This window comes from Watersipora subatra, chromosome 6, assembly GCF_963576615.1.
Source record: "Watersipora subatra chromosome 6, tzWatSuba1.1, whole genome shotgun sequence".
Taxonomy (NCBI): Eukaryota; Metazoa; Bryozoa; class Gymnolaemata; order Cheilostomatida; family Watersiporidae; genus Watersipora; species Watersipora subatra.
The window spans coordinates 16,846,896-16,873,004 of record NC_088713.1 but is presented as its reverse complement, the minus strand read 5'-3'; the positions used below and the strand labels follow the sequence as shown (position 1 = coordinate 16,873,004).

At 34.3% G+C, this 26,109-nt stretch overlaps 1 protein-coding gene across 1 annotated transcript in view; it reads left to right on the top strand.

The window, feature by feature from the left end:
* LOC137398081 (hemicentin-1-like) overlaps window positions 1-25,775 on the top strand; it is a 150,611-nt gene extending 124,836 nt beyond the window's left edge. The window contains exons 57-74 of the mRNA XM_068084186.1: window positions 1,757-1,927; window positions 3,959-4,120; window positions 5,544-5,702; window positions 6,598-6,735; window positions 7,464-7,619; window positions 8,081-8,250; window positions 8,862-8,961; window positions 9,342-9,461; window positions 9,996-10,130; window positions 12,326-12,434; window positions 14,980-15,110; window positions 15,619-15,759; window positions 16,699-16,827; window positions 18,641-18,760; window positions 19,644-19,767; window positions 20,696-20,810; window positions 22,915-23,023; window positions 25,205-25,775. Coding sequence (XP_067940287.1) covers window positions 1,757-1,927; window positions 3,959-4,120; window positions 5,544-5,702; window positions 6,598-6,735; window positions 7,464-7,619; window positions 8,081-8,250; window positions 8,862-8,961; window positions 9,342-9,461; window positions 9,996-10,130; window positions 12,326-12,434; window positions 14,980-15,110; window positions 15,619-15,759; window positions 16,699-16,827; window positions 18,641-18,760; window positions 19,644-19,767; window positions 20,696-20,810; window positions 22,915-23,023; window positions 25,205-25,353 — 2,438 coding nt within the window. The 3' untranslated portion in view covers window positions 25,354-25,775. The remainder of the gene's footprint in view (window positions 1-1,756; window positions 1,928-3,958; window positions 4,121-5,543; window positions 5,703-6,597; window positions 6,736-7,463; window positions 7,620-8,080; window positions 8,251-8,861; window positions 8,962-9,341; window positions 9,462-9,995; window positions 10,131-12,325; window positions 12,435-14,979; window positions 15,111-15,618; window positions 15,760-16,698; window positions 16,828-18,640; window positions 18,761-19,643; window positions 19,768-20,695; window positions 20,811-22,914; window positions 23,024-25,204) is intronic.
* Window positions 25,776-26,109: the final 334 nt, after the last annotated feature.

Here is a 26,109-nt window from a genome sequence, read left to right as displayed (position 1 = left end):
AACCTTCGAAGATAGTAATAATGATAATTGTGTTTGGATAATAGTAATAATGATGATAATAATATTATTACCATTATATTTCATATCATTATATTATTATATATTACTATCTTCGAAGATAGTAATAATGATAACTGTGTTTGGATAATAATAATAATATTAAGGGTAATACTGATTAGAATATTAAAAAATTGCAATAATTATAATAGTCAAATCAATTTTAACAGCAACAATAATAATAATGATAGCAGTTGTTTTTAGTCAGGTTGATTAAATAATTAAACTGGTAACTGTTAAACTCCTTATATCTTCTTGACTAAAATTCATGCTGTATTTTTAGCTTTGATACTGCTAAGCGATGGTTCTTTAAAGCGAATATATGTGGTTCCATAATTCTGGAATCATTTGAACAAACCTTCTTGTCACATTCTTATTATCTGGAAGTTTAGATGAACAGTTATTTTATCAGAGTGCCCAGTACTCTATTTGTAGGAAGATTTGTGACCTTTTTACCGAATAGCTAGCAATAGACCACTTTATAAAAGTTCGATGACAATAAATCATAAATTACAGTACATAAATAGTTTTAAATCAAGATAAAGAATTGTCTCCTCTTTTTTTGAATTGTTACTAGAACAAGAGTAAACAACTCTTATTTTATATTTACCTCGTGGCAATGCTTTTCTAAGCTAATAGTTATACCGTTGAAGCTCTTGGTAAAAAACGTTGTGACTTGAGGTATATGAATTAATTTATTAATTTTTATTACTGAATTAAAGTTCATATTTCAATATTAGTTAAAATTATTAATTGAAGCTTTCTGAAGATGAACTATAGATTTCTTGAAGCTTCTAAGAAATCAATCAATACCAATTTTTCCAGCCTGTGAGGATCAGTAAAAATAACTATAATAATAGTAACAATGTTATTAACCGTAAAACTAATCTACATGTAGTATCTATAAAGTTGAAAGATTTTACTCTAAAAATGATCATTTTTATGTCGGTGTCCTTGCTTATTATCGTAATAACAAATTGGAGGTTACGCCAATAATAACGGTAAAATTATCGTCAAACAGACTATGTGACTGCGTGGAAAGCAAACATATTTTCACTCTACGCTAGCCTTATACAGGATCTGTAGTGAGGATCAAGCTAGCCTTTACTTAATGACCTTGAACTAGATTATTTTTAACCATGATCCTATGTTTCATACTTTTTAAGCCTTACCTCTGGTGTTTGATGCGTAGGCTCACTTCTCTCGCATTATTATATGGAGCAGCTTTTGTGTCATAAAAATTGTCTACTTTTTTTGCGAGTAGACGATTCTCATTTTAATATATGTTTTCACCAACTGTTGAGTTAGAGATTTTCTGTTTGTTTTAGTTTATTCAATGAGTTTTAGTTGCCAATTTTACTAACAATTTTAATTTTATTTTTAATTACTATAAGATTTGCTCAACCTCTAAATAGGGTAAAAATGATGAAAATTTTATCTGTGATTATTATTCATTATTAATTCTTGATAATTTTCATCATGTGATTTAGCTCATTTTTGTATATGAAAATGGTCAAGTGCTCGAACACAAAACTTAAAATAAAAACATAATAACTGGAAATCTATTTTGATTAAATACAATAGCTGTAGTAGATCACAAAATGCTCAAATTAAAAAGACTCAGTTCCCTGTGAGTAGTAGACTATGTTCCCTGTGAGCTAAGCGAAAAAGATAGCTAGATTTTGTTATTACCTTGTAGTCCATGGCAATTGGTCTGGCTGGCAGCAGTGGGGAGAGTGCACGCTGCCATGTAATGGAGGTCAAAGGAAACGATTCAGGGCCTGTGATAATCCAGCTCCTCAACTCGGTGGCAGGTCATGTATTGGTGCAAGGCAGGAGACAGGGGCATGCAACTCACAGTCTTGTCCAGGTTAATATGCTCAGATATAATAATATGTCATTATATTGTATATATAATATGTAATAATATTGTATAAATAAAATGTAATAATATTTTTATATAGTATATAATAACATTTGTATAAATAATATGTAATAATATTTGTATATATAATATGTAATAATATTGTATATACATGTATAATATGTTATAATACTTTTATATAGTATATAATAATATTTGTGTAAATAATATGTAATAATATTTGTATATATAATATGTTATAAATTTTTTTTATATATGTCATAATTCTTATATATATAATATGCCATAATATTTTTACATATTACAGTGAAACATGGATAACTCGCCCTCGGATATAGCGAACACATGGTTAACTCGACTGGATTTGCTTGGTCCGTTCCCACGCAATGATAAATGGCTCTATATAACTCGAACTCAACACTGTTAATTCGAACTGTTTTTTTGCCCAACGGCTACCGAAACGGTTACTATCGCTTTAGAAAATCACTTTATTCCAAGCCATAGAGGTAAACCTCAACTTTTCGTAATTCATAAGCGTCGTTACTACCTCCATCGGCAAAATATTTTTGTCAACGACTGTTCTAAAGGTTTGGTGAAATTTGATTTATACTGCTATACGATGAATAGCACGGGCTAGCCGGGTCACGGGCGCAAGGATTTTCGCCACGCACATACAAAACAAAAACAGCATGTTGTTTTTGTTTTGTATTTGCGTGGCGAAAATCCTTGAGTGCGTGACCCGGCTAGCCCGTGATGAATAGTTTTCCGACGTTGATTCCGTGTTGAATCAACGTCGGAATGTTGAATGTTTAAAACGTCTTAAAAATTGTTGTAATTAAACGTATACGTTGTCTTAGCTAAAAAAAACTATTCATCGTTTAACCTAAACACAGAATACGTGTGTACATTCAATAAGTATCCATTCAAAAAACGTTAGTGATATACAATGTACCGTAAACCTCGTAAAACTTTTAATTGAACTGCCTCGGAGTGTTGCTCTTACCGAATGCCAGGTAAAGTAAGGTAATCTTTGCATAAACTTCAAGAAAAAACGGGAAAATTGATCGTGGGTAAAACGCTCAAAAGAAAAAGATGTCTTTTCTTTTGAGCATTTCAGCAACGATCAAGTTTTGCCAATGTCAATCTAAAAATCGTCCTGGCAATAACATCACCTCAAACAACAAACCAATCTCAAGTGATAGAAAAATCTCTATACTTTTTGATAAAAACGTTTTAAACTTTACATTAAAAGCATTTAATTTGAAACAAGCCATTTGTGCTTTTGATTTATATTATAGTTTGTATATGTTCATGTATCTACTAATAAATAAGTAAATACATGGACTTGTGACAGTGCTCTGATAACTTGAACACTCTGATAATTCGAACACTTTTGCTCGGTCCCTTGAAGTTTGAGTTATCCGAGTTTCACTGTACATGTCATAATATTTGTATGTATAATCTGTAATAATATTTTTACATTTAATATGTAATGATGTAGTGTGATTGGCCTGTTTATGCTTACAATGCTATAAAATCATATTCGTGAAACCGCTACGCAGTGCATCAATCAATATCCTAGCAGTCCTCCAGTATATGTAAACAGTGTATTTATTGAAATTATTGTAAACTGTTATGTTTGAAATAATTGATAATTGAAACTTGTATTGATATATGATTGATGGATCATCAAATCCTATACAATAGGCTTAGACGTTGAGGGTAGTTGGATGGAACTCAGTCTACATAATGGTAGCATTATAAAAAAGTTTATCTGCATCATTCTATATTCTTAGCCTATGTTTAGACATATTTGTGCTGTTTTTATGTTGATTACTTTGTGCTTCTCACTGTTGTTTATGTATGTATGTTTGTCAGCATTATACAGTTCTGCTCATAAAATTTTTAAAGTTTTCATAGATCTGTACTTTATGAATTCTCTCTATGAATTCTCTTCAGCTCGCAGTGTTTGTTAGTTTATTCTTTTCGTATGTCAAAGAGAACATTCTATTGTAGAGGGAGTTTGGACAAACTGGGAGAGCTGGTCAGAGTGCTCAGTGAGTTGTGGAGAGGGTGTGCGAAGAAGGGAGAGGAGTTGCCTCCAGCCTGTATCAGGAAGTCAACAGTGTGATGGCAAAAGTGAAGAAACGGACCGCTGCTCTGCAGCAGATTGTCGATGTAAGTCAGGGCTAGTTGGCTGACGAATAGCAAACTAGTAACTTTCGTGTTGTTTGTAAATAGGTGGGTGGTCTGACTCAGCTTGGGTGGTCTGTAACACTTCGAAGGTCGGAGATAATTCGGGAATTGTTTCCACCTGGTCCTATGCTCGAGTAAACTTGACTGCGAAGTTTGGGTTTGTTTTTCTGTGCTTCTTGTTCACATAGAATTATGAAATTTTTGTTGCTACATTTGGAATATGTAATATAATATTTTTTCAGTATAATTCCAAAGTTTCAAGTTTATTGCTCTAGTCCTTGAGATATTCCCAAAATACCTGAAATTCTCACCCGATTTGGGTAAACTCGGCTTTATAGTTTCAGTTTGGTTTTCTGTACTTCCAATTTATGTAGGATTACGAAGTTATGGTTGTATATATGGCTTATATGGTTGGTATACTGTATGATTCTGAAGGTTGAAGTTTATCAGCCTATTATATTTTGAGATATTGCCGAAATACCTCGGGCACTTCTAACCAACCAAGATATGAAACATGGCTGCTGACAGAACATTAGTTTCTATTGACACACTGATTGAAGTTCTTCACTATGAAGAATAAAAAAATATACAAACTTAGAAAGGTTCTTCTCCTCAGCAACAAGAGCTTTACACTAAACTTAATGGTTTTTTATTCATAACAAATATACACACTCTATCTGACTCAGTGTAACTCAGTGACTCTATCTGACTCAGTGTAACTCAGTGACTCTATCTGACTCAGTGTAACTCAGTGACTCTATCTGACTCAGTGTAACTCAGTGACTCTATCTGACTCAGTGTAACTCAGTGACTCTATCTGACTCAGTGTAACTCAGTGACTCTATCTGACTCAGTGTAACTCAGTGACTCTATCTGACTCAGTGTAACTCAGTGACTCTATCTGACTCAGTGTAACTCAGTGACTCTATCTGACTCAGTGTACTGCCATCATTGAGTTTCTTAATTTATCTCTAAAACACCACATCTTTAAAAGAGATTGAAAAAAAAACTATTTACTTTATTTGATTTCTGTGTTTCATTGAGTCCTGCAAGGTTGGATTTTTAATGTGATATTCAGTGCAACAGAAAATGTCTATTGAAAGTGCTCTCACAGTTGACCAAGCGATGCAGTTCTCAAAAGCGACTGCTTGCATACATAGCTATTTACTGGCCGCATAGAGCACCGGCTTGTATGCTTGTACATGTATCTCAAAGCTTTTTTGTATTTCAAAATAAAAAATTGCTCAAAATTTTGGTCATATCTCAATTTTCTTGTATGTTGGGGCACTCTTAGGTCAAATCGACTGTATACTGATTTTCAGAATTTAACTTAGTGTCATAGTTTTTATCATACTATTAGTTAAATAACGGTTGGTTAAATTTTGCAAGACATTGATATTTTCAGCTCCAACACCAACAGTTGGCAGAGGAAATGTCCTTGGTGAGATCAATGGCATAGTCATCGAACCAATGGCTTTACTGGATGTACTCATCACTCCAGCTTTGAGTGGAGATGAGGCTACAATAATCATGGGTGACATAGCTCAGCTCCCTCCAGTCTTAGGTAAGGCTATGAGGGTGTTGAACTTTTTATTATGACCTCCCACCCATTTTCACCGCGCATGTTACAACAATATGAAACAAGGCCAAGCTGATTAATCATTTTGTCTCACCAGATCATCATTTGCAATTGAAATAATTACTTGTATGAAATTTTAGAAACAAGAGGTTAGTTAGAACAACAAAAAGCGGTTGAAATATGAACTTACATAACATTTAGTAGATTCTATCAGAAAGTATCGGTATTTTTCTATCATTTGTGACTGTTTTTATGAGCGAAGTGATCTGACTACCAGGATATTTCAAGATTAAAATTGACAAAACTTGATCGCAGTGTAAAAGCTCAGATCAAACGACAGTGAGATTTTGGCATCTACAGTTACAAAGAGATTGACAGAATAGAGACGGATAATGCTGCAACTTAAACGCAATAGCCGATATTAACTATAGCAACAATAGCAACTAGTGACATCATTTTGCATGTATATTTCTTCTGAGCATTATAATCATTATAATTTCAATTGCATTTTAATCATTATAATCGTGATCACGTTCTATCGATTTTAATCTTAAAACATCCTGGCAGTCAGATCAACTCAAACATCAAAAACAGTTACGAGTGATTTATTGAAAAATATCGATATTTTCTGATAAAACCTGCTAAAATCTTATGCAAGATTATCTTTAGCACCATAAAATATTTGCGATTATTTAAATATTTTGTGAAATTTTTATTCGTTTGGAATGGATTTTTTCGAAGTTCTGAAGGAGAGTTACTGTCTATGATATGTGAGTGGTGAATCTTGGGACCCATTTTGGACACTGGTTGAGTCCTAGAGTTGACACTAGAGGTCTCTATCGTTGTTCACAATGTATAATCTAGTCCCTGTTTTATACAGGAAGTCCAATGCGATTGCTCAGCTCTCTCATATCTTCATTCTATTGGACAACAGCGTTTGAAATGGGTGGAGCCCATAATGGCTACACACTAACAGATGGAAATTTCCACCGAGAGTCGCAAGTTGAATTCACCACAGGTTAGTTTATCAACTTGTCACTTCCTTTGCAGAGACAGCCAGGTTATTCTTTTTATTGTCATTCACGATATGGCGATGTAATTGTTTGGTAGTGATTTTTAAGGTAGACGATTTTAAAATCGCCACTTTTATTATATAATATTATAATATTAAACATTGTAATAACTAGTTTGGTGTGATATACATTACTCATTAGTGTAATCTAAAACCCTGCTCAATAAATATAATTGTAACGGAACTTACAGTTAGGCTCTTTAGTTTTAAAAATCGTTATACAAAATGAAAGGCAGAAAACATACAAAAAAAGTGATTTATAACATACAATTTGTTTAAAATGGTAATCAGCCGATAGAATTCATTGTAAACAAAGTAATGCTTGGTGTATACATTAAACAGCCGTCTAATGATTTGATCATGAAAATTTGTCATTATCAACAACAGTGTCAGTCTGTGATTATCCAATTGGCTGAAATAATTTAGCAAAAATGGATTCCTTGCAACTCTGTAGTGCTGCAGTGGTGTGACAAATATTGGTTACACACAATATTTGTCACAAGTGATTGAAAACTGGAGTCATCTGAAATTCATACACAAATATTTATAGGAAAAATATACAAACTTTCTGAGCAGTTACCCGATTTGTAATTTAGTAAAATATAATTTATAAGTAAGCTTAAACCCATTAATTAATTTAAGTTTAATTAATTCCTATTAATTAATATTTGTAGGGGAGGTTGTGAAACTGAACCATGTAGCAAGGGGGCTCGACTCCAATGGAATATTTCAAGTGGACATCATGGTCTCAGGTAGTATCCCGGAATTCCCTCTCGGATCGGCTGTAACACTGGAACCTTATATAGAGGACTACATACAGACTGGTCCAGGTGAGTATTATTATAGCAAATTTGTTGTTGGTATATAATTGCATCTTAGCTTTTGTAGTGAAAAAATATATAAATTTTATATATTTTTTATATATATAAAGTATATAGAATAGCAACAAAAGTACTTTAGTACTTATACAAAAAGATTGATCACTGATTATAGTTTATGATAACCTTGCACTCGATTTCAGTAGATTTTATCAAAGAGAATCGATATTTTTCTATCATTCGCAATTGTTTTTGATGTTTGAGGTGATCTGACTGCCAGGATGGTTTAAGATTAAAATCTATAAAACTTGATCACGATTAAAATGTTCAGATCAAGCGAAAGTGTGATTATGATGCTTATAGTTGCAGAGAGATCGACAGAACAAAAATGTGTTATGCTACAACACAATAGCCAAAAGCAACTATTGCATGGACATCATTCCTGCTCTGCATTAGTTTTCTTTCATTTACAGGCAAAATATACGGTTCGAGCTCCAGACTCTTCCGTGTGGACGGGCGACTTCTTCCATACGCTTGGAACCACACGATATTCTATGATGAGACCAAATATGACAAGATGCCTTTCTTAGTTCAGAGACTTAATGTGCTCCAGCCATCTGCTGGCTACAGCTCTCAAAGCCAGGTCAGTCTAAATGCCTTTTGTTTGCATCTTTTCCAAGTTTGCGTCTGTGATATTCCCGTACTTGTGATGGCTGCAACAGTATAAATTCATTTAGTATGGTTCATATGTTTTGTCTTTTTAAATGTCATTTGCTTTGTTATTGTATTACTTGTACATTCACAGTCTAATCTTGCGCAACTGTGAACACGTGTAACAGAAAAGTCGATTCGTGTCGACACACCAGATAGCATTGTAAAATGTTGCATTCAAAACCTCAAAGATTAGCTCGTAAGTTTTCAATAAATAAATTTAGTCAGAAATTTATTGGTTTATTTTCTTGTTATATGTACTTTAACAATTGCTGACCCCTAGCAATGTGAAACGTTCAACTAAGTTAGTGGATGAAGTCTATGGATGCAAATGCCCTCATTGGTTAATATATAGCCACGAACAATTCAATTGGTTAGCATATGTCTAGGTATGACTTCCTTTATTACTATGCATTATTATTATTTGTTATGTATTGTGCTTTGTTATTGCAGCTCGTTGCATATTGTATGTTAGCAGTTGACAATTTATTTAGTAAACTCAGTGTTGATATTAGCACCTGTATCTCCATGTCATTTTTATAGAGCTTGTCATTTGACATGCGGGCATACGTGGAGCCTGGAGACAACCCCAATCAGTGTCCGAATGGTTTCATTTTCCAAGAGTCTGGACCATATTGTCAAGGTATGACATCTAGCCTGTTATTCACGAGCTTATCCTTCATCTCATCATTGTTGTGGCTACTGTTCCCTTCATCTATGTTTCTAAGTCTATGGTATTGAATCAATTTCTATGTATACTAGCAAGCTGGTAGTCCCGTGTGCTGTGAGAGATTGTTATATGTATTAACTATGTGTGCAACTATTCCATGATGTTACAAGGAGGTCATAAGGCCGAGTTGGTAGAGCGTTTGGCTGAAAAACTTTGATACCCAAGTTCAGTTCCTATGCAAAGCATTTATTTAATAATGCTCCAAGTGCTGCACTGGATGGACATGGCTCTAAATATAGAAAAAATTAATTGATTACAACTAAATAATATCATTATTCTATCCACCTATGTAGATACTGATGAGTGCTCTAGACTGAGTCCCTGTTCTCACCAGTGTGCTAACACTGCGGGTGGTTATAGGTGCTCCTGCCCTACAGGCCTCACTCTCATGTCTGATGCTAAAACCTGCCAAGGTACCCATTTTACTGTCACTTAAATTGCCTATATATATACATGTACTTATATATACTTACTCATATATCAATTGTCATATTCACCACAGCATGGTGACACGTGTCATCTGACACAAGCTGCGCTTTGTCTATTATTTCAGCCTTTTACTATTTTATTGGTATTTTTTGGTAATTAACAAATATTATTATTTGATTTCTAAAAGCTGTCTAACAATAATACCAAATATTTCAGTATATAAGGCGGCCGTTAGATGAGACAAGGCACAAAGTTGAAGCAGATTTTTATGAATTTATCATTATCATTAATTTATTTAGTTAAATAAGACGATTGCTAAATTAATTGTGTTCAAATTTAAAAAAATGATGCAACAATTTGCTGATCCTTCACTTAACCGTAAATAGCGGATAGCATCTCAGATAGAGTTAATGAAGCTGAGAACTCTGTACACATGATCGCTGTATAGATCTGTACTATAGCTATACAGCGTACGCATGTACTCTACTAGCGTACAAAGCTATGTACTCTACTTGCAGACATCGATGAGTGTGCAATTGGGCTGGCTCGCTGTCATAGATCTCAGGAGTGTATCAATACGCAGGGGAGTTACAAGTGCCTGGCCAAGTGCTCGGATGGTTATACTAGAACAGAGGATGGTCTCTCTTGCATTGGTAATCGTCTTCACTATTACATATCCGCAGTTGTCTGCACTTTTTTAAGAAAAGAAAATTCTTATTTACAGGCTTATAATCGATATCTTTATTGAAGTTTTTAATCCAGCGTATAAAAAAGTCTCTACAACTTCTAAACTACCAAATGTCTCCAGTGAAACTTATCAAAATAATAAGAAGTCAACTAAAAGGTTTTTAAATGTACTTTTATCCAAGATATTCCTCTTACAGAAATACAGTCAAACATAGATAACTCGAACTTCACGAGACCGAGCGAAAGTGTTCGAATTATCAGAGCGTTCAAGTTATCAGAGCACTGTCACAAGTCCGTGTATTTACTTATTTATTAGTAGATACATGTACATATACAAACTATAATATAAATCAAAAGCACAAATGGCTTGTTTCAAATTAAATGCTTCTAATGTAAAGTTTAAAACGATTTTATCAAAAAGTATAGAGATTTTTCTATCACTTGAGATTGGTTTGTTGCTTGAGGTGATGTTATGGCCAGGAGGTTTTTTAGATTGACATTGGCAAAACTTGATCGTTGTTGAAATGCTCACAAGAAAAGACATCTTTTTCTTTTGAGCGTTTTACCCACGATCAATTTTGCCGATTTTTCTTGATGTTTATGCAAAGATTACCTCACTCTACCTTGCTTCCGAAGGGCGATCGCTAAGCGAATGTTTGGTATAAATCAAATTTCACCAAACCTTTAGAAAAGTCGTTGACAAAAGTATTTTGCCGATGGTGGTAATAACGACGCTTATGAATTACGAAAAGTTGAGGTTTACCTCTATGGCTTGGAATAAAGTGATTTTCTAAAGCGATAACCGTTTCGGTAACCGTTGGGCAAAAAACAGTTCGAATTAACAGTGTTGAGTTCGATTTATCTATAGCAATTTATCATTACGTGGGAATGGACCAAAGAAACCGTTCGAATTAACCATGTGTTCGAGCTATCCGTGGGCGAGTTATCCATGTTTGACTGTATATGCTAAGACTTATGTTCTGCCGATCACGTATTCCAGCTCACCAAACTTCCACCAATTACATCACAAAATCTTTGAACATGTTTTATCCCAAACTTGCTCATTTCTGCATTTGTGTTACAGGTTTTAAAACCCTGCATAAAATATGCCCAGAATATTCGTATTTATCCCTCCAGACATAAGACAAACATCGTTTTCTATTGCATGATGCCGACACACTACATTCACTGTCATATGCTTCAGTTTATGAACTTTCTGTTACTACAACCTTCAATTCACTAACCTGCCTCTTCCGCAATACTATTAGATTATAAACTTTTAAAACACTCAATAATTCTTTACTCAATAATAACTTTTTTGGCATGCAATGAGAAACATCATTTGTTGATGATAACCAATAATGATGCCAATAAAAAGATGTTTAAAGATAATGAATTAATTTAATTAATGATATTAAAAGATATTGCGGTTTTAGAACTTTTTTGTGTGAGCATAAACATCTGTCATATTATTTAAGAGGTTTAAATATTATTATTACCTTGTCTGAAGTATTTGAGGATGAAATAGTGAGTAGGCAACTCCCAGTGAAAACTTTGCAATGCCTAATTTTATTTCTATTAAAGTAAATAAGTTAGAAACTACATACTGTCAGAATTCTCAGTTTGAAATTGCATGCTGCAAACTGCGTAGAAAAACAGACTTTAGCCATTACTAATTTAGCCATTACAAGACTTGCTAATTATTTCACATTTCTATTTAAACACTTTCACAGTTGTTCTATTTTTTCTATTAATTTATATCAACTGCACAAAACACTTTTTTTCAAAATATGAAATTCAAAAGTTACAGTTGTTTGAAATAGTTTGAAAACCTTTACAGTTGTTTTATTTTTTCTTTCAATTTATTTCAACTGCACAAAACACTTTTCTGATGATATGAAGTTTGAAAGTTAGAATGGTAACTGTTGTTATAAGTTGAATAAAAATAAATTTTCTGTGCAAAGACTTTTTTAACAAAGCAACGCCGGTCATTCATCTAGTAAATAAGAGTGACTAATCGTGTGATGAAATATAAGTATTTTGTTACGATCAGAGGCAGTTTGTGTTTTACTTTTTTTCAACCTTTGATAACGTGTTATTTTGTTGAGATTGTACGAGTCAACTCGTGTCAAGAACCAATATTTCATCTGGTACATTGCAGACATAGATGAGTGCAAAGCATCGTCAGATTCGATCTGCGATCAGAAGTGCGTAAACCTACAAGGCAGTTACCAGTGCAAGTGTAGATTTGGATTTAGGCTGTACGGACGGTGAGCATATATGCATATATCCTGCGCTATAAAGGGTTGTCTCCCTAACTCTGTGGGTTGGGGAGACAAATTTTCATGCTGTTACACTATTACCTTACTAGCAACATTTTATCTTAGCGGAGACTTTTTCAAAAGTTGGCTGTTTAGATGGCATTGATACTTTTGGTACATATATCTTAACCTTATTGGTTGCTGCATAATTTGGTGCAATTTTATTAGTTTTTGTGTAGGTGTTGACAAGACCATTATTTGTCATGTACCAGCACAATCTGATTGGTTAGCATATAGTGCTGTACAATTTAATTGGTCGCGTGGCAGCTACGGACACTCTCACTGGTTATACAGTCATACCTTGATATACGAGCTTGATGCATTCTGGGGCTGAGCTCATATGTCAATGTTCTCATATCTCAAAGCAATATCTTATATATAAAATAACTAAATACAAATTAATCTGTTCACATACTATGAAAAACCACCTAAAAACAGAATATTACGCTTGAAAAATGTGTTTTTAGTTGTTGTAATTTAGTACCTATGCTAAAAAAGTAACAAATACCTATTTAATGGTTATGATCTGCAATAAAATGTAACATTACTGTGTACACTACTATGTACAGTGCTGTATGGAGTTGTTACCTTTAAGACAGACGCAGTGGTTAACAGCGGTGTGAGAGAGACTTGACAGCAACGCGTTCGGTACACTAGTCTCATGTGATGCTACCTAACATATCATAAACTTTGAACTTAAATGAATTTAGTTTACTAAACGCACACAAATCTAAGTTTTAATCTTTTATTAAACTTAGCTTTAATTTTGTCTTAATTTTTTATTATCTACTTCCTGTTTGGCATTTATTGTCTCGCTTTCACTATAACCTTTAGCCAACTTTTTTAAAACTTTTTTCAAACTGATTCGATGAGAAAGACCGAGTGAAGCTGTTATTCAAAGCGACCTCTTAAATACTTGGCTATTAAGGTTCATCGAGAATCAGCTCACACGCTCGTATTGTAAAGATTTCTCGTATCTCAAAATAAATACTTGCACAAATTTGCTTGTACAGTCATACTTCGACTTACGAGCTTAATGCGTTCCGAGACTGAGCTCGTATGTCAATTTACTCGCATGTTGGTGCAATTTATTTATATATAGAACAATTAAATATATATTGATTGGTTTCCATACTCTAAAAATTGCAAATAAAACACTCAAAACAAGATATTGTAACAGAAAGAACATGTTGGTTATTGTCCTAACTTACCACAAATTTTTAAAAAGCAACAAATAAAAATAATGCAAAAAAATGTGATTAATTAAAATGTAAAATTAAATACATACAATAGCAGCTAACGCTAGCATTTGCCAGAGAGGGAGATATCCTAGGGAGTTATAGAGAGTTATCCTTCATTACAACAGTTGACTTTGATAAATTTGGATCTTATCAAAGTCTTAAAAGACAAACTTAGAAGCAAACCTAAAAGCAAACTTTCATTTTTAACTTAACGTATTTAAAATTTCTTCGGCGTTCATAGTTTCAAGTTTCTCGCTAGTTAGCTAATTTTTCCTTTGTTTTGCTTTCACGACTAGCCGGCCGTTTTAAGATAAGCCTATCTAAGGACGTTTGTCTTTGTCGCCCATTCAACATGTTGCGATTAGTACGAACACAGGGGTCGTCACAAACGGTTAATGTACGACCACTAGCCAACTTGTCCGAATGTTTATAGTTTTGGTACCGGCCTTTTCACATAGCGTCGTTCAGTTACGCTGTCACCGGCCAATTGTTGATCTTTTATCCAATGCCTGAGCAGTCTCTCCATCAGCGGTCGTGAAGATCGCTGCGCCGTTTAGAAACCATGGTTAGTCCTTTTGCGAACTAAATAAATGCCCTGAATATAATCCTTCTGTTTAATTGTGGATGTATTTCTGTCGTATTGCTGAGCTAGCTCAATCACGCATACACATTTCGCATATTTTTTCAATAATTTTCCGTTTAATAATTGTTATCATTTGCTTTTTCTTTGTATTTAATTTTACTGGCAAACTTTCAGTCTACGCACAGTACTTTTAATTCACATAATTCTGCACTGAAAATCGGGCACAAAAAACATGGTACAAAAATATAACCTGAGCAGTTGAAAAATACAGAGTGATGCTGTTCTCATAAAACACCTCCGGCATACTTAGCAACTGACTCACGTGCTCGTATCTCAAACATGGCTCGTATGTTAGTGCTAAAACTTGCTTAAAAGCTGGCTCGTATCTCAAGTTTCTCGTACGTTGGAGCACTCGTAAGTTGAAGTATTACTGTATCTCGATTTTCTCATATGATGGGGCACACGCATGTCATGGTATGACTGCACTCATAATCTTTGAGATAGTTATAGTTTGTAATGTTGATAAGAATAGTTTCGTTATATGTACTTAAGGTTTTGGTTGCTGCTTGCTGCCTTCTGGTTGTCTGTATCGATTAAGTGATTCCAGTTAGATCAGGCCATACACAGAGAATGAGTTTTAACTAATTTGTACACCCATCCTGTTTTGCAGCTCTCGTTGTATTGACATCAACGAGTGCCAGCGATTGTCTCCTCCTTGTTCCCATACTTGTCAAAACACAGCAGGTGGATATAAATGCCTATGTCCAGATGGTATGCGACTAGTTGGTGGAATGTGTGAGAGTAAGTTGTTACTTCTATTGTTTGTTATATTGGTAGTTCTATTGTTAGTTGTATTGGTAATTCTATTGTTAAATCTAATGTTAATTCTATTGTTATCTCTATTATTAGCCCTATTATTAGCTCTATTATTAGCTCTATTGTTAGTTCTCTTGCTTGTGGGTAAGTTGTTAATTAGTCACTGTAATAAGCAATATAATATAGTTATAAACAGTAATATAAAAATAATTAAAGCAGTCAATCATCGTCCAAATATGGCCAACCGTGATAATATAGTTTGCTTCTTTCATTAAATTTTTTTTCAACATCAATATAGAAAAGGGTAGAACAGGGTTTTTCTATGAGAGAGATTAAATCCCGTATTTTCAGTTAGAAAAAGACTCATTAAATCTCTCAACAAAATCTTTTGTAAATGATGAAAAATGAACATTTTCACTTATTTATTACACGACACAGTACTCATGATAGTCACCATCAAACCCTGTCATAAATATCTGTCCTGTTTTTGCAGATGTGAATGAATGCGAAGAAGGCCTTGACACTTGCAGAGCTGATGAGCAGTGTAAGGATCTACCAGCTGAGAGTGGGAAGTTTGAATGTCTTATGAAGTGCCCTGCAGGTCTAGACCAGACTGCGGATGGTAAATGTGTAGGTGAGTCATTCTTACTGCCGGATTGGTTAGAAAAGATTTTATTACCTACATGTAGCTGGTTATCAAGCTATACCCCTGTACCTACTGGGTTAGCGATTGGAGTTATCTGTAGATATATAGAACATATGACTCCTGTATTGATTTCAAGCAGTAAGCACGATGTTCCCATTGGATTTCATTTATTTTCAATCAGATTACCAGCAGGTGGGTGTTTAAGAGGCTGGTTCACAGGAACCAGACAGTTTTGAAACCAAATATTTTTAGTGGTCTGTGTGGGTAATCCTTTTCCTAACGCTCTTAGCATTACTTTGGATGGACTGACACGGTTCTTATTAAAGTAAAGACTAGCCAAATTCTCGGTGTTGCACGGGTATTAAAAACAGCTTATAAACAGCGGCAGGTAATGTAGTTACCATTGGTTAATGTAATGTAATTGCCAATGACTAATTTGAGTAAGCTAGTATCCATATTGCTAAACTTACTAATAAGAGCTGTGAGAGCAAGCTTTGCTGACATTACACATAACACAGAGCCGCTATGCGTATTTTAAGTCAGATGTCTCATATAGCACAATGAATTCATTGCATCCTGTGTAGCTTAATGGGTTAGCTTGTCGTTGTATGAACAGGAGGTTCTGAGATCAAATCCTTTGTGATACAGATTTTTCATTGCTAGATTTTAACCGCTCTAGCTGGACAGATGATGACAAATTTTGAGATTTATATATATATATATATATATATATATATACATAGATTATTACTTCGCATGCCTCACAGCTGAATAGGATAAAAGTGGTTGTGCTTTTTATCATGGAATAAAACACAATAGTTGAACAGTACCTCGAGGCAAAATCACTTTTATATTCACCCAGCGATTATGAAGCTCACAAGCAGTTGTATCAGTAAATGCTGACAGTTGTTATGTACTTTTTGACAGACCAGGACGAGTGTGCCAGAGGCACCCACAAGTGTACCTATAACCAGATTTGTAACAACCTAAATGGCACATACACCTGCAGCTGTAGGAAAGGCTACAGGACTGACGGGCCAGGCAGACCATGTGTCGGTATGTTGAATTTGTCTTCACATCCTGTTATCAGAAGGCTGAACAGGCTCATATGGTTTAACTCTTTCAAGATGGAAAGCTGTTGAAACAGTTTACCTTACTACCTATACAACAAACATTGATTACATAGAATTAACAAAACCACCAAAAATTTTGCTACAGTAAATTTAAGATCTTTGGTTATTATTTTGCCATTAAAAATGAAGTAATTGAGTTTTTTTTTTACTCATAATTCACATTGAAATCCTTCAAATTTGAACATCAGATATTTCTGATAACTCTATTTTTGTATTAGAAAATGGCATTCCGGTCAAACTGCGAAAACGATAGAACTTTTCTTTTTCAGCCGGTTTCACTAAAATAGAAAAAATACATTAAACATGGCTTCCTTACTTCGACTGCATTGATTCTTGTGCAGAATTTTCTGATGATTTCAAAAAACTTTACATTGAAGCTTCAGGACACATACTCCAGCTTGTGGAAGTACTGAGTGCACATCAGCTACAAATTGTTCTGACAAAATTAATTCTTTCAAGCAAAAAATATTCTGTAGCGAAAAAGTTAGGGAACGGATTAGATAGGGAGACTAAGAGTTGTCTGGTATATGATCAGACAACTCCTACATGCTGAAGGGTTAAATTCGGCTTAGCTTGTCTATGATTTTATGGGGTGAAAACTGAGTCGTGACATTCATGTGGGCTCTAGACAGATAAATCTTTTATATTACATATATATCTTTATTATCTACTACATGTACAATGCCAACTTACTCGTCCTTTCCAACACACATCCTTAAAGGTTGACTTGCAACAAAATTCACATTACAGTTATTTGGTATCAAAAGATTCATCATGTTTTACTCTGTTGTGTTGTAGGTGCCAAATATGTGGGAATGTGATTACAAGCTCTTAGAAGCTAAAAAACGAAAAGCCGCCGTAGATTGGAATCTCTTTATTTCTCTGTCGTAGTCATGAAATTTGGTTATTGTCTTGTCACGTGATGTTCTCACGTGAATTGAAAGGCCAATAAAAAGCTCAACATAAAACTTATCGTAGCACTAGTTTATGACAAACACTTCGGGTTTTACCGAAGACCCCGTATCAAATATAGATGCTCGCTACTTTACAGTTTTGTTTCGGTTTGGTCTAATCGTCAAGTCGTAATCTGATCATGTGACCCAATACTTCGCAAATAATTTCTGCAGCACTTTTCGATTATCACAAGTGACCAACAGGCTCGTCATGATTATCAGACGATGATATGTACTCCTTCAAGGTAAGGCTAAAAAATTAAACGAATTTTTACGGTAAGTTATAAGATATCACTGCTAAAAGTGACAGCATTACAATGACGATGAAACAGACGCGTAAAACAATAGACATGGTTTTATTGAATGCGTGAAGTATATTTGTGAAATTATTTCGACGAATAAGGTTGCATGAAAGTGTAAACAGAAACCATCTACCACAGCTACGTCACATTTGAGCCGTTTTGGAAAGAGAATCCAAACTACGGTGGTCTCGTGTGGCTGCGATTTTCTGTTCGTTTTTGATCTTTTAAGAGCTTGTAATCACCTTTCCACATATGTGGCACCTACAACACAACAGACATGGTAAGACATGGTGAATCTTTCATATCAAATAACTGTAATGTGAATTTTGTTGCAAGTCAACCTTCAAGTATCTGGCTATATCAGCTTTTGCATTAAGATTTGTCTACTCTTGGTCTACCTTATTCTCAGTGTTAATCTCATATAAAACATCCACTAGTTCTGTCATTGAATGCTTGAATCCTGCTGATTGTTTCTTACTAGACCTGAATGAGTGCGCCAGGCCTGGCCTTTGTCAGTATCAGTGCAGGAATCTTGATGGCTCATTCCAATGTGTTTGTCCAATGGGATTCTCTCTGACATCTACCGGCAGGTCTTGTATAGGTGAGTATTATTCATACATCATCTTACGCTGTTGCACACTTATATTTATTTTTGAAGGATATGAATGGAGATTTGAGGGTTTATCAAACTGAATGCTTTGAATGTTTCAAATCTGTGTCAAGGGTAAGAAAATTGGCTCAAATCATTTTTGTATGGATCAGATTTAACCATCAAGATTACACAGGTTTGTGTGCTGTCAGACATCAGCAGACAATATTATTGTAAAATCATCTCTTACAGTTTTCTTTAGCATTAATCTGAAATTATTTTATCCAAAAGCAACATAACGTTTTGTCAAATCAAAAACATTTCAGTCAAAAAATTTGTGTGGGCAGTAGTTAGTCAAATAAGTTTTGTGTTGAGAAGTTTTACTAATTTGTCTATATTTGATCGTTGAAACCTTTTTGACATTTTGGATCTTGGAGTTGTCCTTCCTTATTTATACCGAGTTCACAGCGGGGTTGTAGTTCATTAATAATTGCCCTAAATTACTCATTAAACTATTAATCAGCAACTTAATTCAATATAATTTAATAAATATAATGATATATATTATATAATAATATATAATAAATAAATATAATGCAAAATATTTTGGTGATTTAATTCAAAATTTAATGATTAACACTGTTTTTTCTTGCAAATTTTAAACTATCAATTAATTATTAGTTCAATTGAATTGCAGTTTTGTATGGCACTCCTGGTTTACAGGAACCATAATTCTATACACCTGGTAGCGCATGTGTATATTTGAAGAGAAATTTTCAAACCTTGTCTGTGACTTTATTTCATTGACTAAATAAATGGAATCACACACACGCCTGTCAGCCATTTATTGATTCTGTAGCATAACCCTAGTTTAACTGTTAAAATTTACTGGCAGATCGAGACGAGTGCAGAGAATTGAACATACACTGTGGACTGGACCAGAAGTGTTTTAACCAGAGAGGAACTTATCAATGCATCGATGTCCAATGCCCAACTGATTATGTCAGACTAAATTCTGGGTGAGTAACATTAAATTACTCTGTGAAAGTAAATCAAACATGGCTACCAAATACAACTGCTGTCGGTTTAGGTGATCATCTGCTGCTCAAGAGAGGCTATTAAACTGTTTTAGACTATTGTCTAACCCATTTCAAGGGTGTTACCTTCAAGGTCATTTGAAGGGCAAATAGTATATTAGCTCTGAGTAGTGGGATCACATCACTGAATGAACATCTGAACACTTGTTAGTTTTTTAGAATACTTGAAACTTTGGCAGCCCTCATATGTAGGTCATGAGCGTAAGTCAGTGTAGGTCAGTGTAGGTCAGTGTAGATATGGTCAAAGATACCTTCTCTATAAATATTTGGGATTTAATATGTCAGTGAAGCATTCCTCTTTTTCATTTTTAATATCACTTGGATTGACTAGCTAAAACTTGTAATCTGATACCCTTATTGTACTCCATAACCTCAAGAGCAGTGGTGGTCTAGTGGTCTAGCACTCCTGACCTGCTAACAATAGATTGGGGTTCAATTCCTAAATGAGGCCACTGGTGGTGCCAGGATTGGTATTTAACCTTACATTGCTTTGTACAGCTGAGAATGTCTCCAGTTGTCATGGTCCCATCACCAGGGTGGTCAGACGTGCTCAGCCAAGGCTTATAGAGATATTGGTTGCGCAACAATGCTCCTTAAAACATCCGCAGACTCTGTCTGCAGTAAGCTAAGCCTTAAGTAATCCCCCTGATCTTTGAGGAATTTCTGACTCGTTCAATAAACCCACAGGGTCAAGGGTCAACCTCAAAGCTTCACTAACAGACTTATACGAGCATTATAGCCAACCAGCTGCAGGAAGTACTTTGTGTCCTTGTTGGTGAATTCGTAGATAGCATCAAAGTGTCAGACATGTAATACTGTAGGAGAATAAACTATAAATATTTTTTTGCAGAGGCTGTGGGTTGCCATGCTCAGAAAGACCGGAGTTGCCTTGCCTTAGTGGAATGTTTGTTGATGTCATAGAGTTCCACACCCTCGCTATACCTTCTGGTGTTCCAGCCAGACAGGTAAGCACATGTGGCATAAACTTACCACTTTTATTGCACTTGAGTTACTTTATCATAAAGATAATTGTCTTTTGTTTTACATATTGCAAGGAAAGTGTGTTTTCTGAATTCCAATGTATGTTACTATTTGTAGCCTTGGAGTTATCTTTTCTTGTCATATTATGTCAGACTTAGAAATGAAGCATTAAACTGTGAAGACCTTAGCAATGTGCTGTCAACTTTGACCATTATAATATCGAGCTGCAATGCAGTAGACGCTCCTACAACATAAATAATCCGTTCCCAGAGCGGTTACCCTGTAGGGATTTTACGTTATGCAAACCGTAAAATACATTTGATTTGCTTAATCTGTTCTAAGATCATTCCAAAATCACTAATTTAGGCCTTCAAAGAGTAAAAAAAAGAACATAACTTTTTACTTCAATGACTGTACAGTAACTGTGGTATTGTGGGTTTGTATCGACAACTTCTCTCTTTTTTCTTATCACTTTACCTTGATCATACACCTATGATTACGGTAATTTCATATTAAGTTAAGGATAGCGCACACCTGCAATGTCAATTTAGATCGATTGTTTCACATTTTGTTACGCAGCAAGGTCTATGCTGCAGAGAAAAATTTTTGTATGAGTGTAAGATAAAATAAAAATATACCTTTAATATAATAAGAGCTGTGTCTGTCCATTTGAAGCCAGGGTTAAAAGTTGGAATAAGCGATTACTTTCAATGAGACTCCAACTCAAGAAGTTCAACTTGGTAGACCACCACTAACGCGTGCACCGATCAGCCACTTCTAGGTGTTTCAGAATAGTTGTGCACCTACTTATTCTCTGCGCTTTGTCGTCATACCTGATGATCTCTCACGTCGCGCTAGACCACAATGGTACTAGTATCTATATGTATAATAGTATAATAGTGATACCGCCATACATTGTTTTCTCTTCCAAGTGCAGCAGGAGAGAAAATAATATTTCTAAGGCTATGAGACTTTCCTTATTCAAATCGATTTTGAGAATTTGCACCGACTCGACGTTTTCGGTTATATGGAATTTCTTGCATAATATGAAACAAAAACTTTAAATAAACTCTTTACGTTAAACGGAATTTATGTAAAAAGTTTTTTCTGTTATAGGAGTCTACTGTATATAGGAGTCTACTGTATATAGGAATCTACTGTATATAGGAGTCTAGTGTATATAGGAGTCTACTGTATATAGGAGTCTACTGTATATAGGAGTCTATTGTATATAGGAGTCTACTGTATATAGGAGTCTACTGTATATAAGAGTCTACTGTATATAGGAGTCTACTGTATATAGGAGTCTACTGTATATAGGAGTCTACTGTAAATAGGAGTCTACTGTATATAGGAGTCTACTGTATATAGAAGTCTATTGTATATAGGAGTCTACTGTATATAGGATTCTACTGTATATAGGAGTCTACTGTATATAAAAGTCTACTGTATATAGGAGTCTACTGTATATAGGAGTCTACTGTATATAGAAGTCTACTGTATATAGGAGTCTACTGTATATAGGAGTCTTTTGTATATTGAAGTCTACTGTATATAGGAGTCTACTGTATATAGGAGTCTACTGTATATAGGAGTCTACTGTATATGGTATAAACATTGATGCATTTATAAATATATAACTTATATAAATTTATGCGCACGCGCCATAAATGATGTACGTATATTTATGTACGGGTGAATAACAATTCCTAAGCTGGAAGACAACTATAGGCAAATGGTGACAATTGCATAGAGTGGTTATGTGGTGAAATAATTAATTGAGAATTTACAGTGTGTCTCTACAAACATCGTCAAATGTAGCAAATAATAAAAGGTTGTGTCACCGCAACTGACAACATTTAGTTGAGTACGCAATAGCAGAGTGAAAAATTGTAACGGATACTTATGGCAGCAAAAAAGCTGAAGGTCTAACAGTCTCTAAAACATCACTAACTAATAATAAAGCTGGAATTGTAGCCATGCATATGCTATACATAATTTGTGTAGAGTTGCTCTATAGGAGTAACGGAATATCACTGTATTACTTTCTGTTCCACTAGTTACTCTTATCTACTCTCTTCTTTCCAGGACCTGCTCAGACTGACTGCCTACAACCAGAATCACGATCAGCTTCTCAATACTGACTTTATTATTGCTGAGAATGACCTTGACAGCTTCGGTATACGTGTTGAGTTTGGTAAGTGCTTCTAAGTTGGTAATGAACAAGTCTTAGTAATTGTCTACCTTTTGTATGGTGATGTTGAACTAGTTCTGGTGATTGTTTATCATTTCTATGTCACTATTGAACCTGGGTTTGTAGTTGTCTGCTCTTGGCATGCTGATATTGAACTGGCCTTAGTAATTGTCTACCCTTAGTATGCTGATGTTGAACTAGTTTTGGTAGCTGTTTATCATTTTTATGATACTATTTAACTTGTATTTGTAGTTGTCTGCTCTTGGCCTGCTATTATTGAGCTTGTCTTAGTAACTAGTAGTTGTTTCATGCTTAACTCTCCTCAGCCCTGACGAGCGCTAAGCATGAAGCAACATTGTAGCTGCCACGAGAAATTTTAGTCTTAGAAGTCATCTAGTTTTAGATATATATATATATATATATAATTATCTAAATAATCATCTAGTTTTATATGTATATATCTATGTGTATATATGAATCTCAGTATTTGTCTGTCATTTGTGTGACCAGTTATAGTGATAGAGTTTTAAAAACGAAAAATCTGTTTCGCACTGGATTTTAATGCTGAGCCTCCAGTTCTGCAGACAGGTGTGCTATCCATTAATTAGACTACTACACGTCTACCTACACATTATTATGGAATACCTGTGCACATAACTATGTACTTGCCAATCTTTAATGCTGATTGGTTAAAATAGCACGCTTCAGCTAGCACACTTGAAGGTTATGATTGTGTGAGGGATCATGAGGCAATATTTTTTCCTTACGTTGGCTTCAGATGAAATAAACAATCTCTTATTATAGTTACTAGCTTAGGTTACTCAAATTCATTGGGTAATGAAACTATTGATCAACTTTTTTTCCAATTTTTTTTTATTACTGTTATTCATTGTCGGGCATTCTGCTAGTATATATATATATATGCTAGATGTATATATATATACATGTATATATATATATATACATATATATATATATATATGTATATATATATATATATATATACTAGCTGAATGTTACTTTTGCAGCAAAAGTTCGTTATATTAAAAGTTTGGATGGATGGGTAATAAAAAAGTCTTTGCGCAGAAAACTTATTTTTATTCAACACATGCATTTACTATTCTAACTTTTAAACTTCATATCATGAGAAAAGTGTTTTTGTGCAGTTGAAATAAATTAAGAGAAAAAATAAACTTTCTTTGTCTAGTACTTTGTCTGACCGAATGGAGAGAGAATGTGGAGACAATTCCTACTACAGATAATACAATTATTCATGTAAAAAGCATTTAGCTTTTACAGATTTACTGAAACTGGAAATATGAGTGTAATGGCACAATTGAAACGGCAAATTTGAAAATTATTCTTTAAAAAAATAGGTGATGGTAAAAAAATTAGCTTTTAAAAATATTTGAAAAAATAACAAAAGTAATATTAATAAATAATAAAAAGTGCACATTTAGAGTGTGCAATTGCAAAAAGGATATACAGTATATGATAAGAGCGATGGGAATAATAAGAACGGCTTAGCACTTGTTAGTAGACTTGTGATTTCAATTTCGTGAGTTCAAATTCACTGCAAAAGTGATTTTTTGTTGCTAAAAATTTATTGCTTTAACTGGACAGACGAATGACAGACAAACATTGAGTTATATAAATATACATATATAATATTTATATATATATACACATACATGTATTTATATACACGTGTGTGTGTATATATATATCTAGATATATATTTCCCAAAGTATGTCTGTCTGTCATTCCGGCTATAGTTATTATTAGAATAGCTGGAGCTGGACAACAATGCTTATGAAACGTCATGGCCAACCACCATTACAAACCTAGCACCTATTAACTAGCTTACTCGAATTACTAGATTGGAATTAGTAAGCTTACTAGCTTACTTAGTTTATAAGCTGATTTTTAACACTTGGGCAACACTGTGATGCACAGCTACTGCTCGTATATGAACCTGCATGCACATATATATATACGCATGTATATATAAGCATGTATATAATAATATATACGTGTATAGAATTTATATTGGCATAATATATTGGCAGAATATATTTATATGTTTAATATTATATAACTATATATATATTATTGTCTTGATTCGGCTTTAATATTATGTTTTTAGCCAACTAGGGTCTGTTTTAGTACTCCTTGTGTTTTAAGGTAGAGGAATCGTCTCCCCTATACTGCCTCTTCAGGCTGACACAACATACAGGCTAAAAGTACAGTCGACATCTTTAGATGACAAGCAAGCTGTGCAATACCAAACTACATTCATCATATACATCAGTGTCTCTCAATACCCCTTCTGAGTGACTAGCTATACATCTGTTCCTTTTTGCATTCATGAAGTCAATTTATCTCTTTCTGGTGTTAGTTCATCATGCATTTTATTACATGGGCGGGCAACTGTGAAATCACATGATTCTTACATATATTCTTGGTTGTTTGTGTTTGAAAATCAAATATGATGTCTAAGCATCTCAAAGTACTCGTGCCAAGATTTCTAACCGGTTTTATCACTTTATTTGGCAACTGGGGGAAACAAATCCATGATTCCAATGAATTGTTGGATGAGATGTCTGTAAGAGGAGACAATTCCTGACTACCTATGTTGTTTTTATTGACGTCTTATTTATAAGCATTTAGTGGTGCTATTATTTGTGAGTAGTGGGTATAATCCTATTATTTTGAATGAAATATTTTCCAAGATATGTTTGATTAGAAAAATACATTATATTCCAGTACAATATTATCTTACTCATGAGTCACTTGAGTATGCTAACCTTGATGGGTGGCATGACCACACACACAGTAGTCAAGGACTAAGGAGTGATCAGAGATAACACCTAAGTTATCTCTGATCACTCCTGATCATACCAGTTGATAAATTACTAGCTAGTAAATTTCTGTCAGTTTCTGTCACATCTTGTTTAACTGTTTCGTTACCATGAGTCCTCGGCACAGTGTTTACGCATGGCCAAGAGCCATGTGCTGCAACTTTGCTAGGCTTCAGACAAAATGTTTCTGATTTGTGAGTAGCTGATCAATCATGCTATCATGTCTTT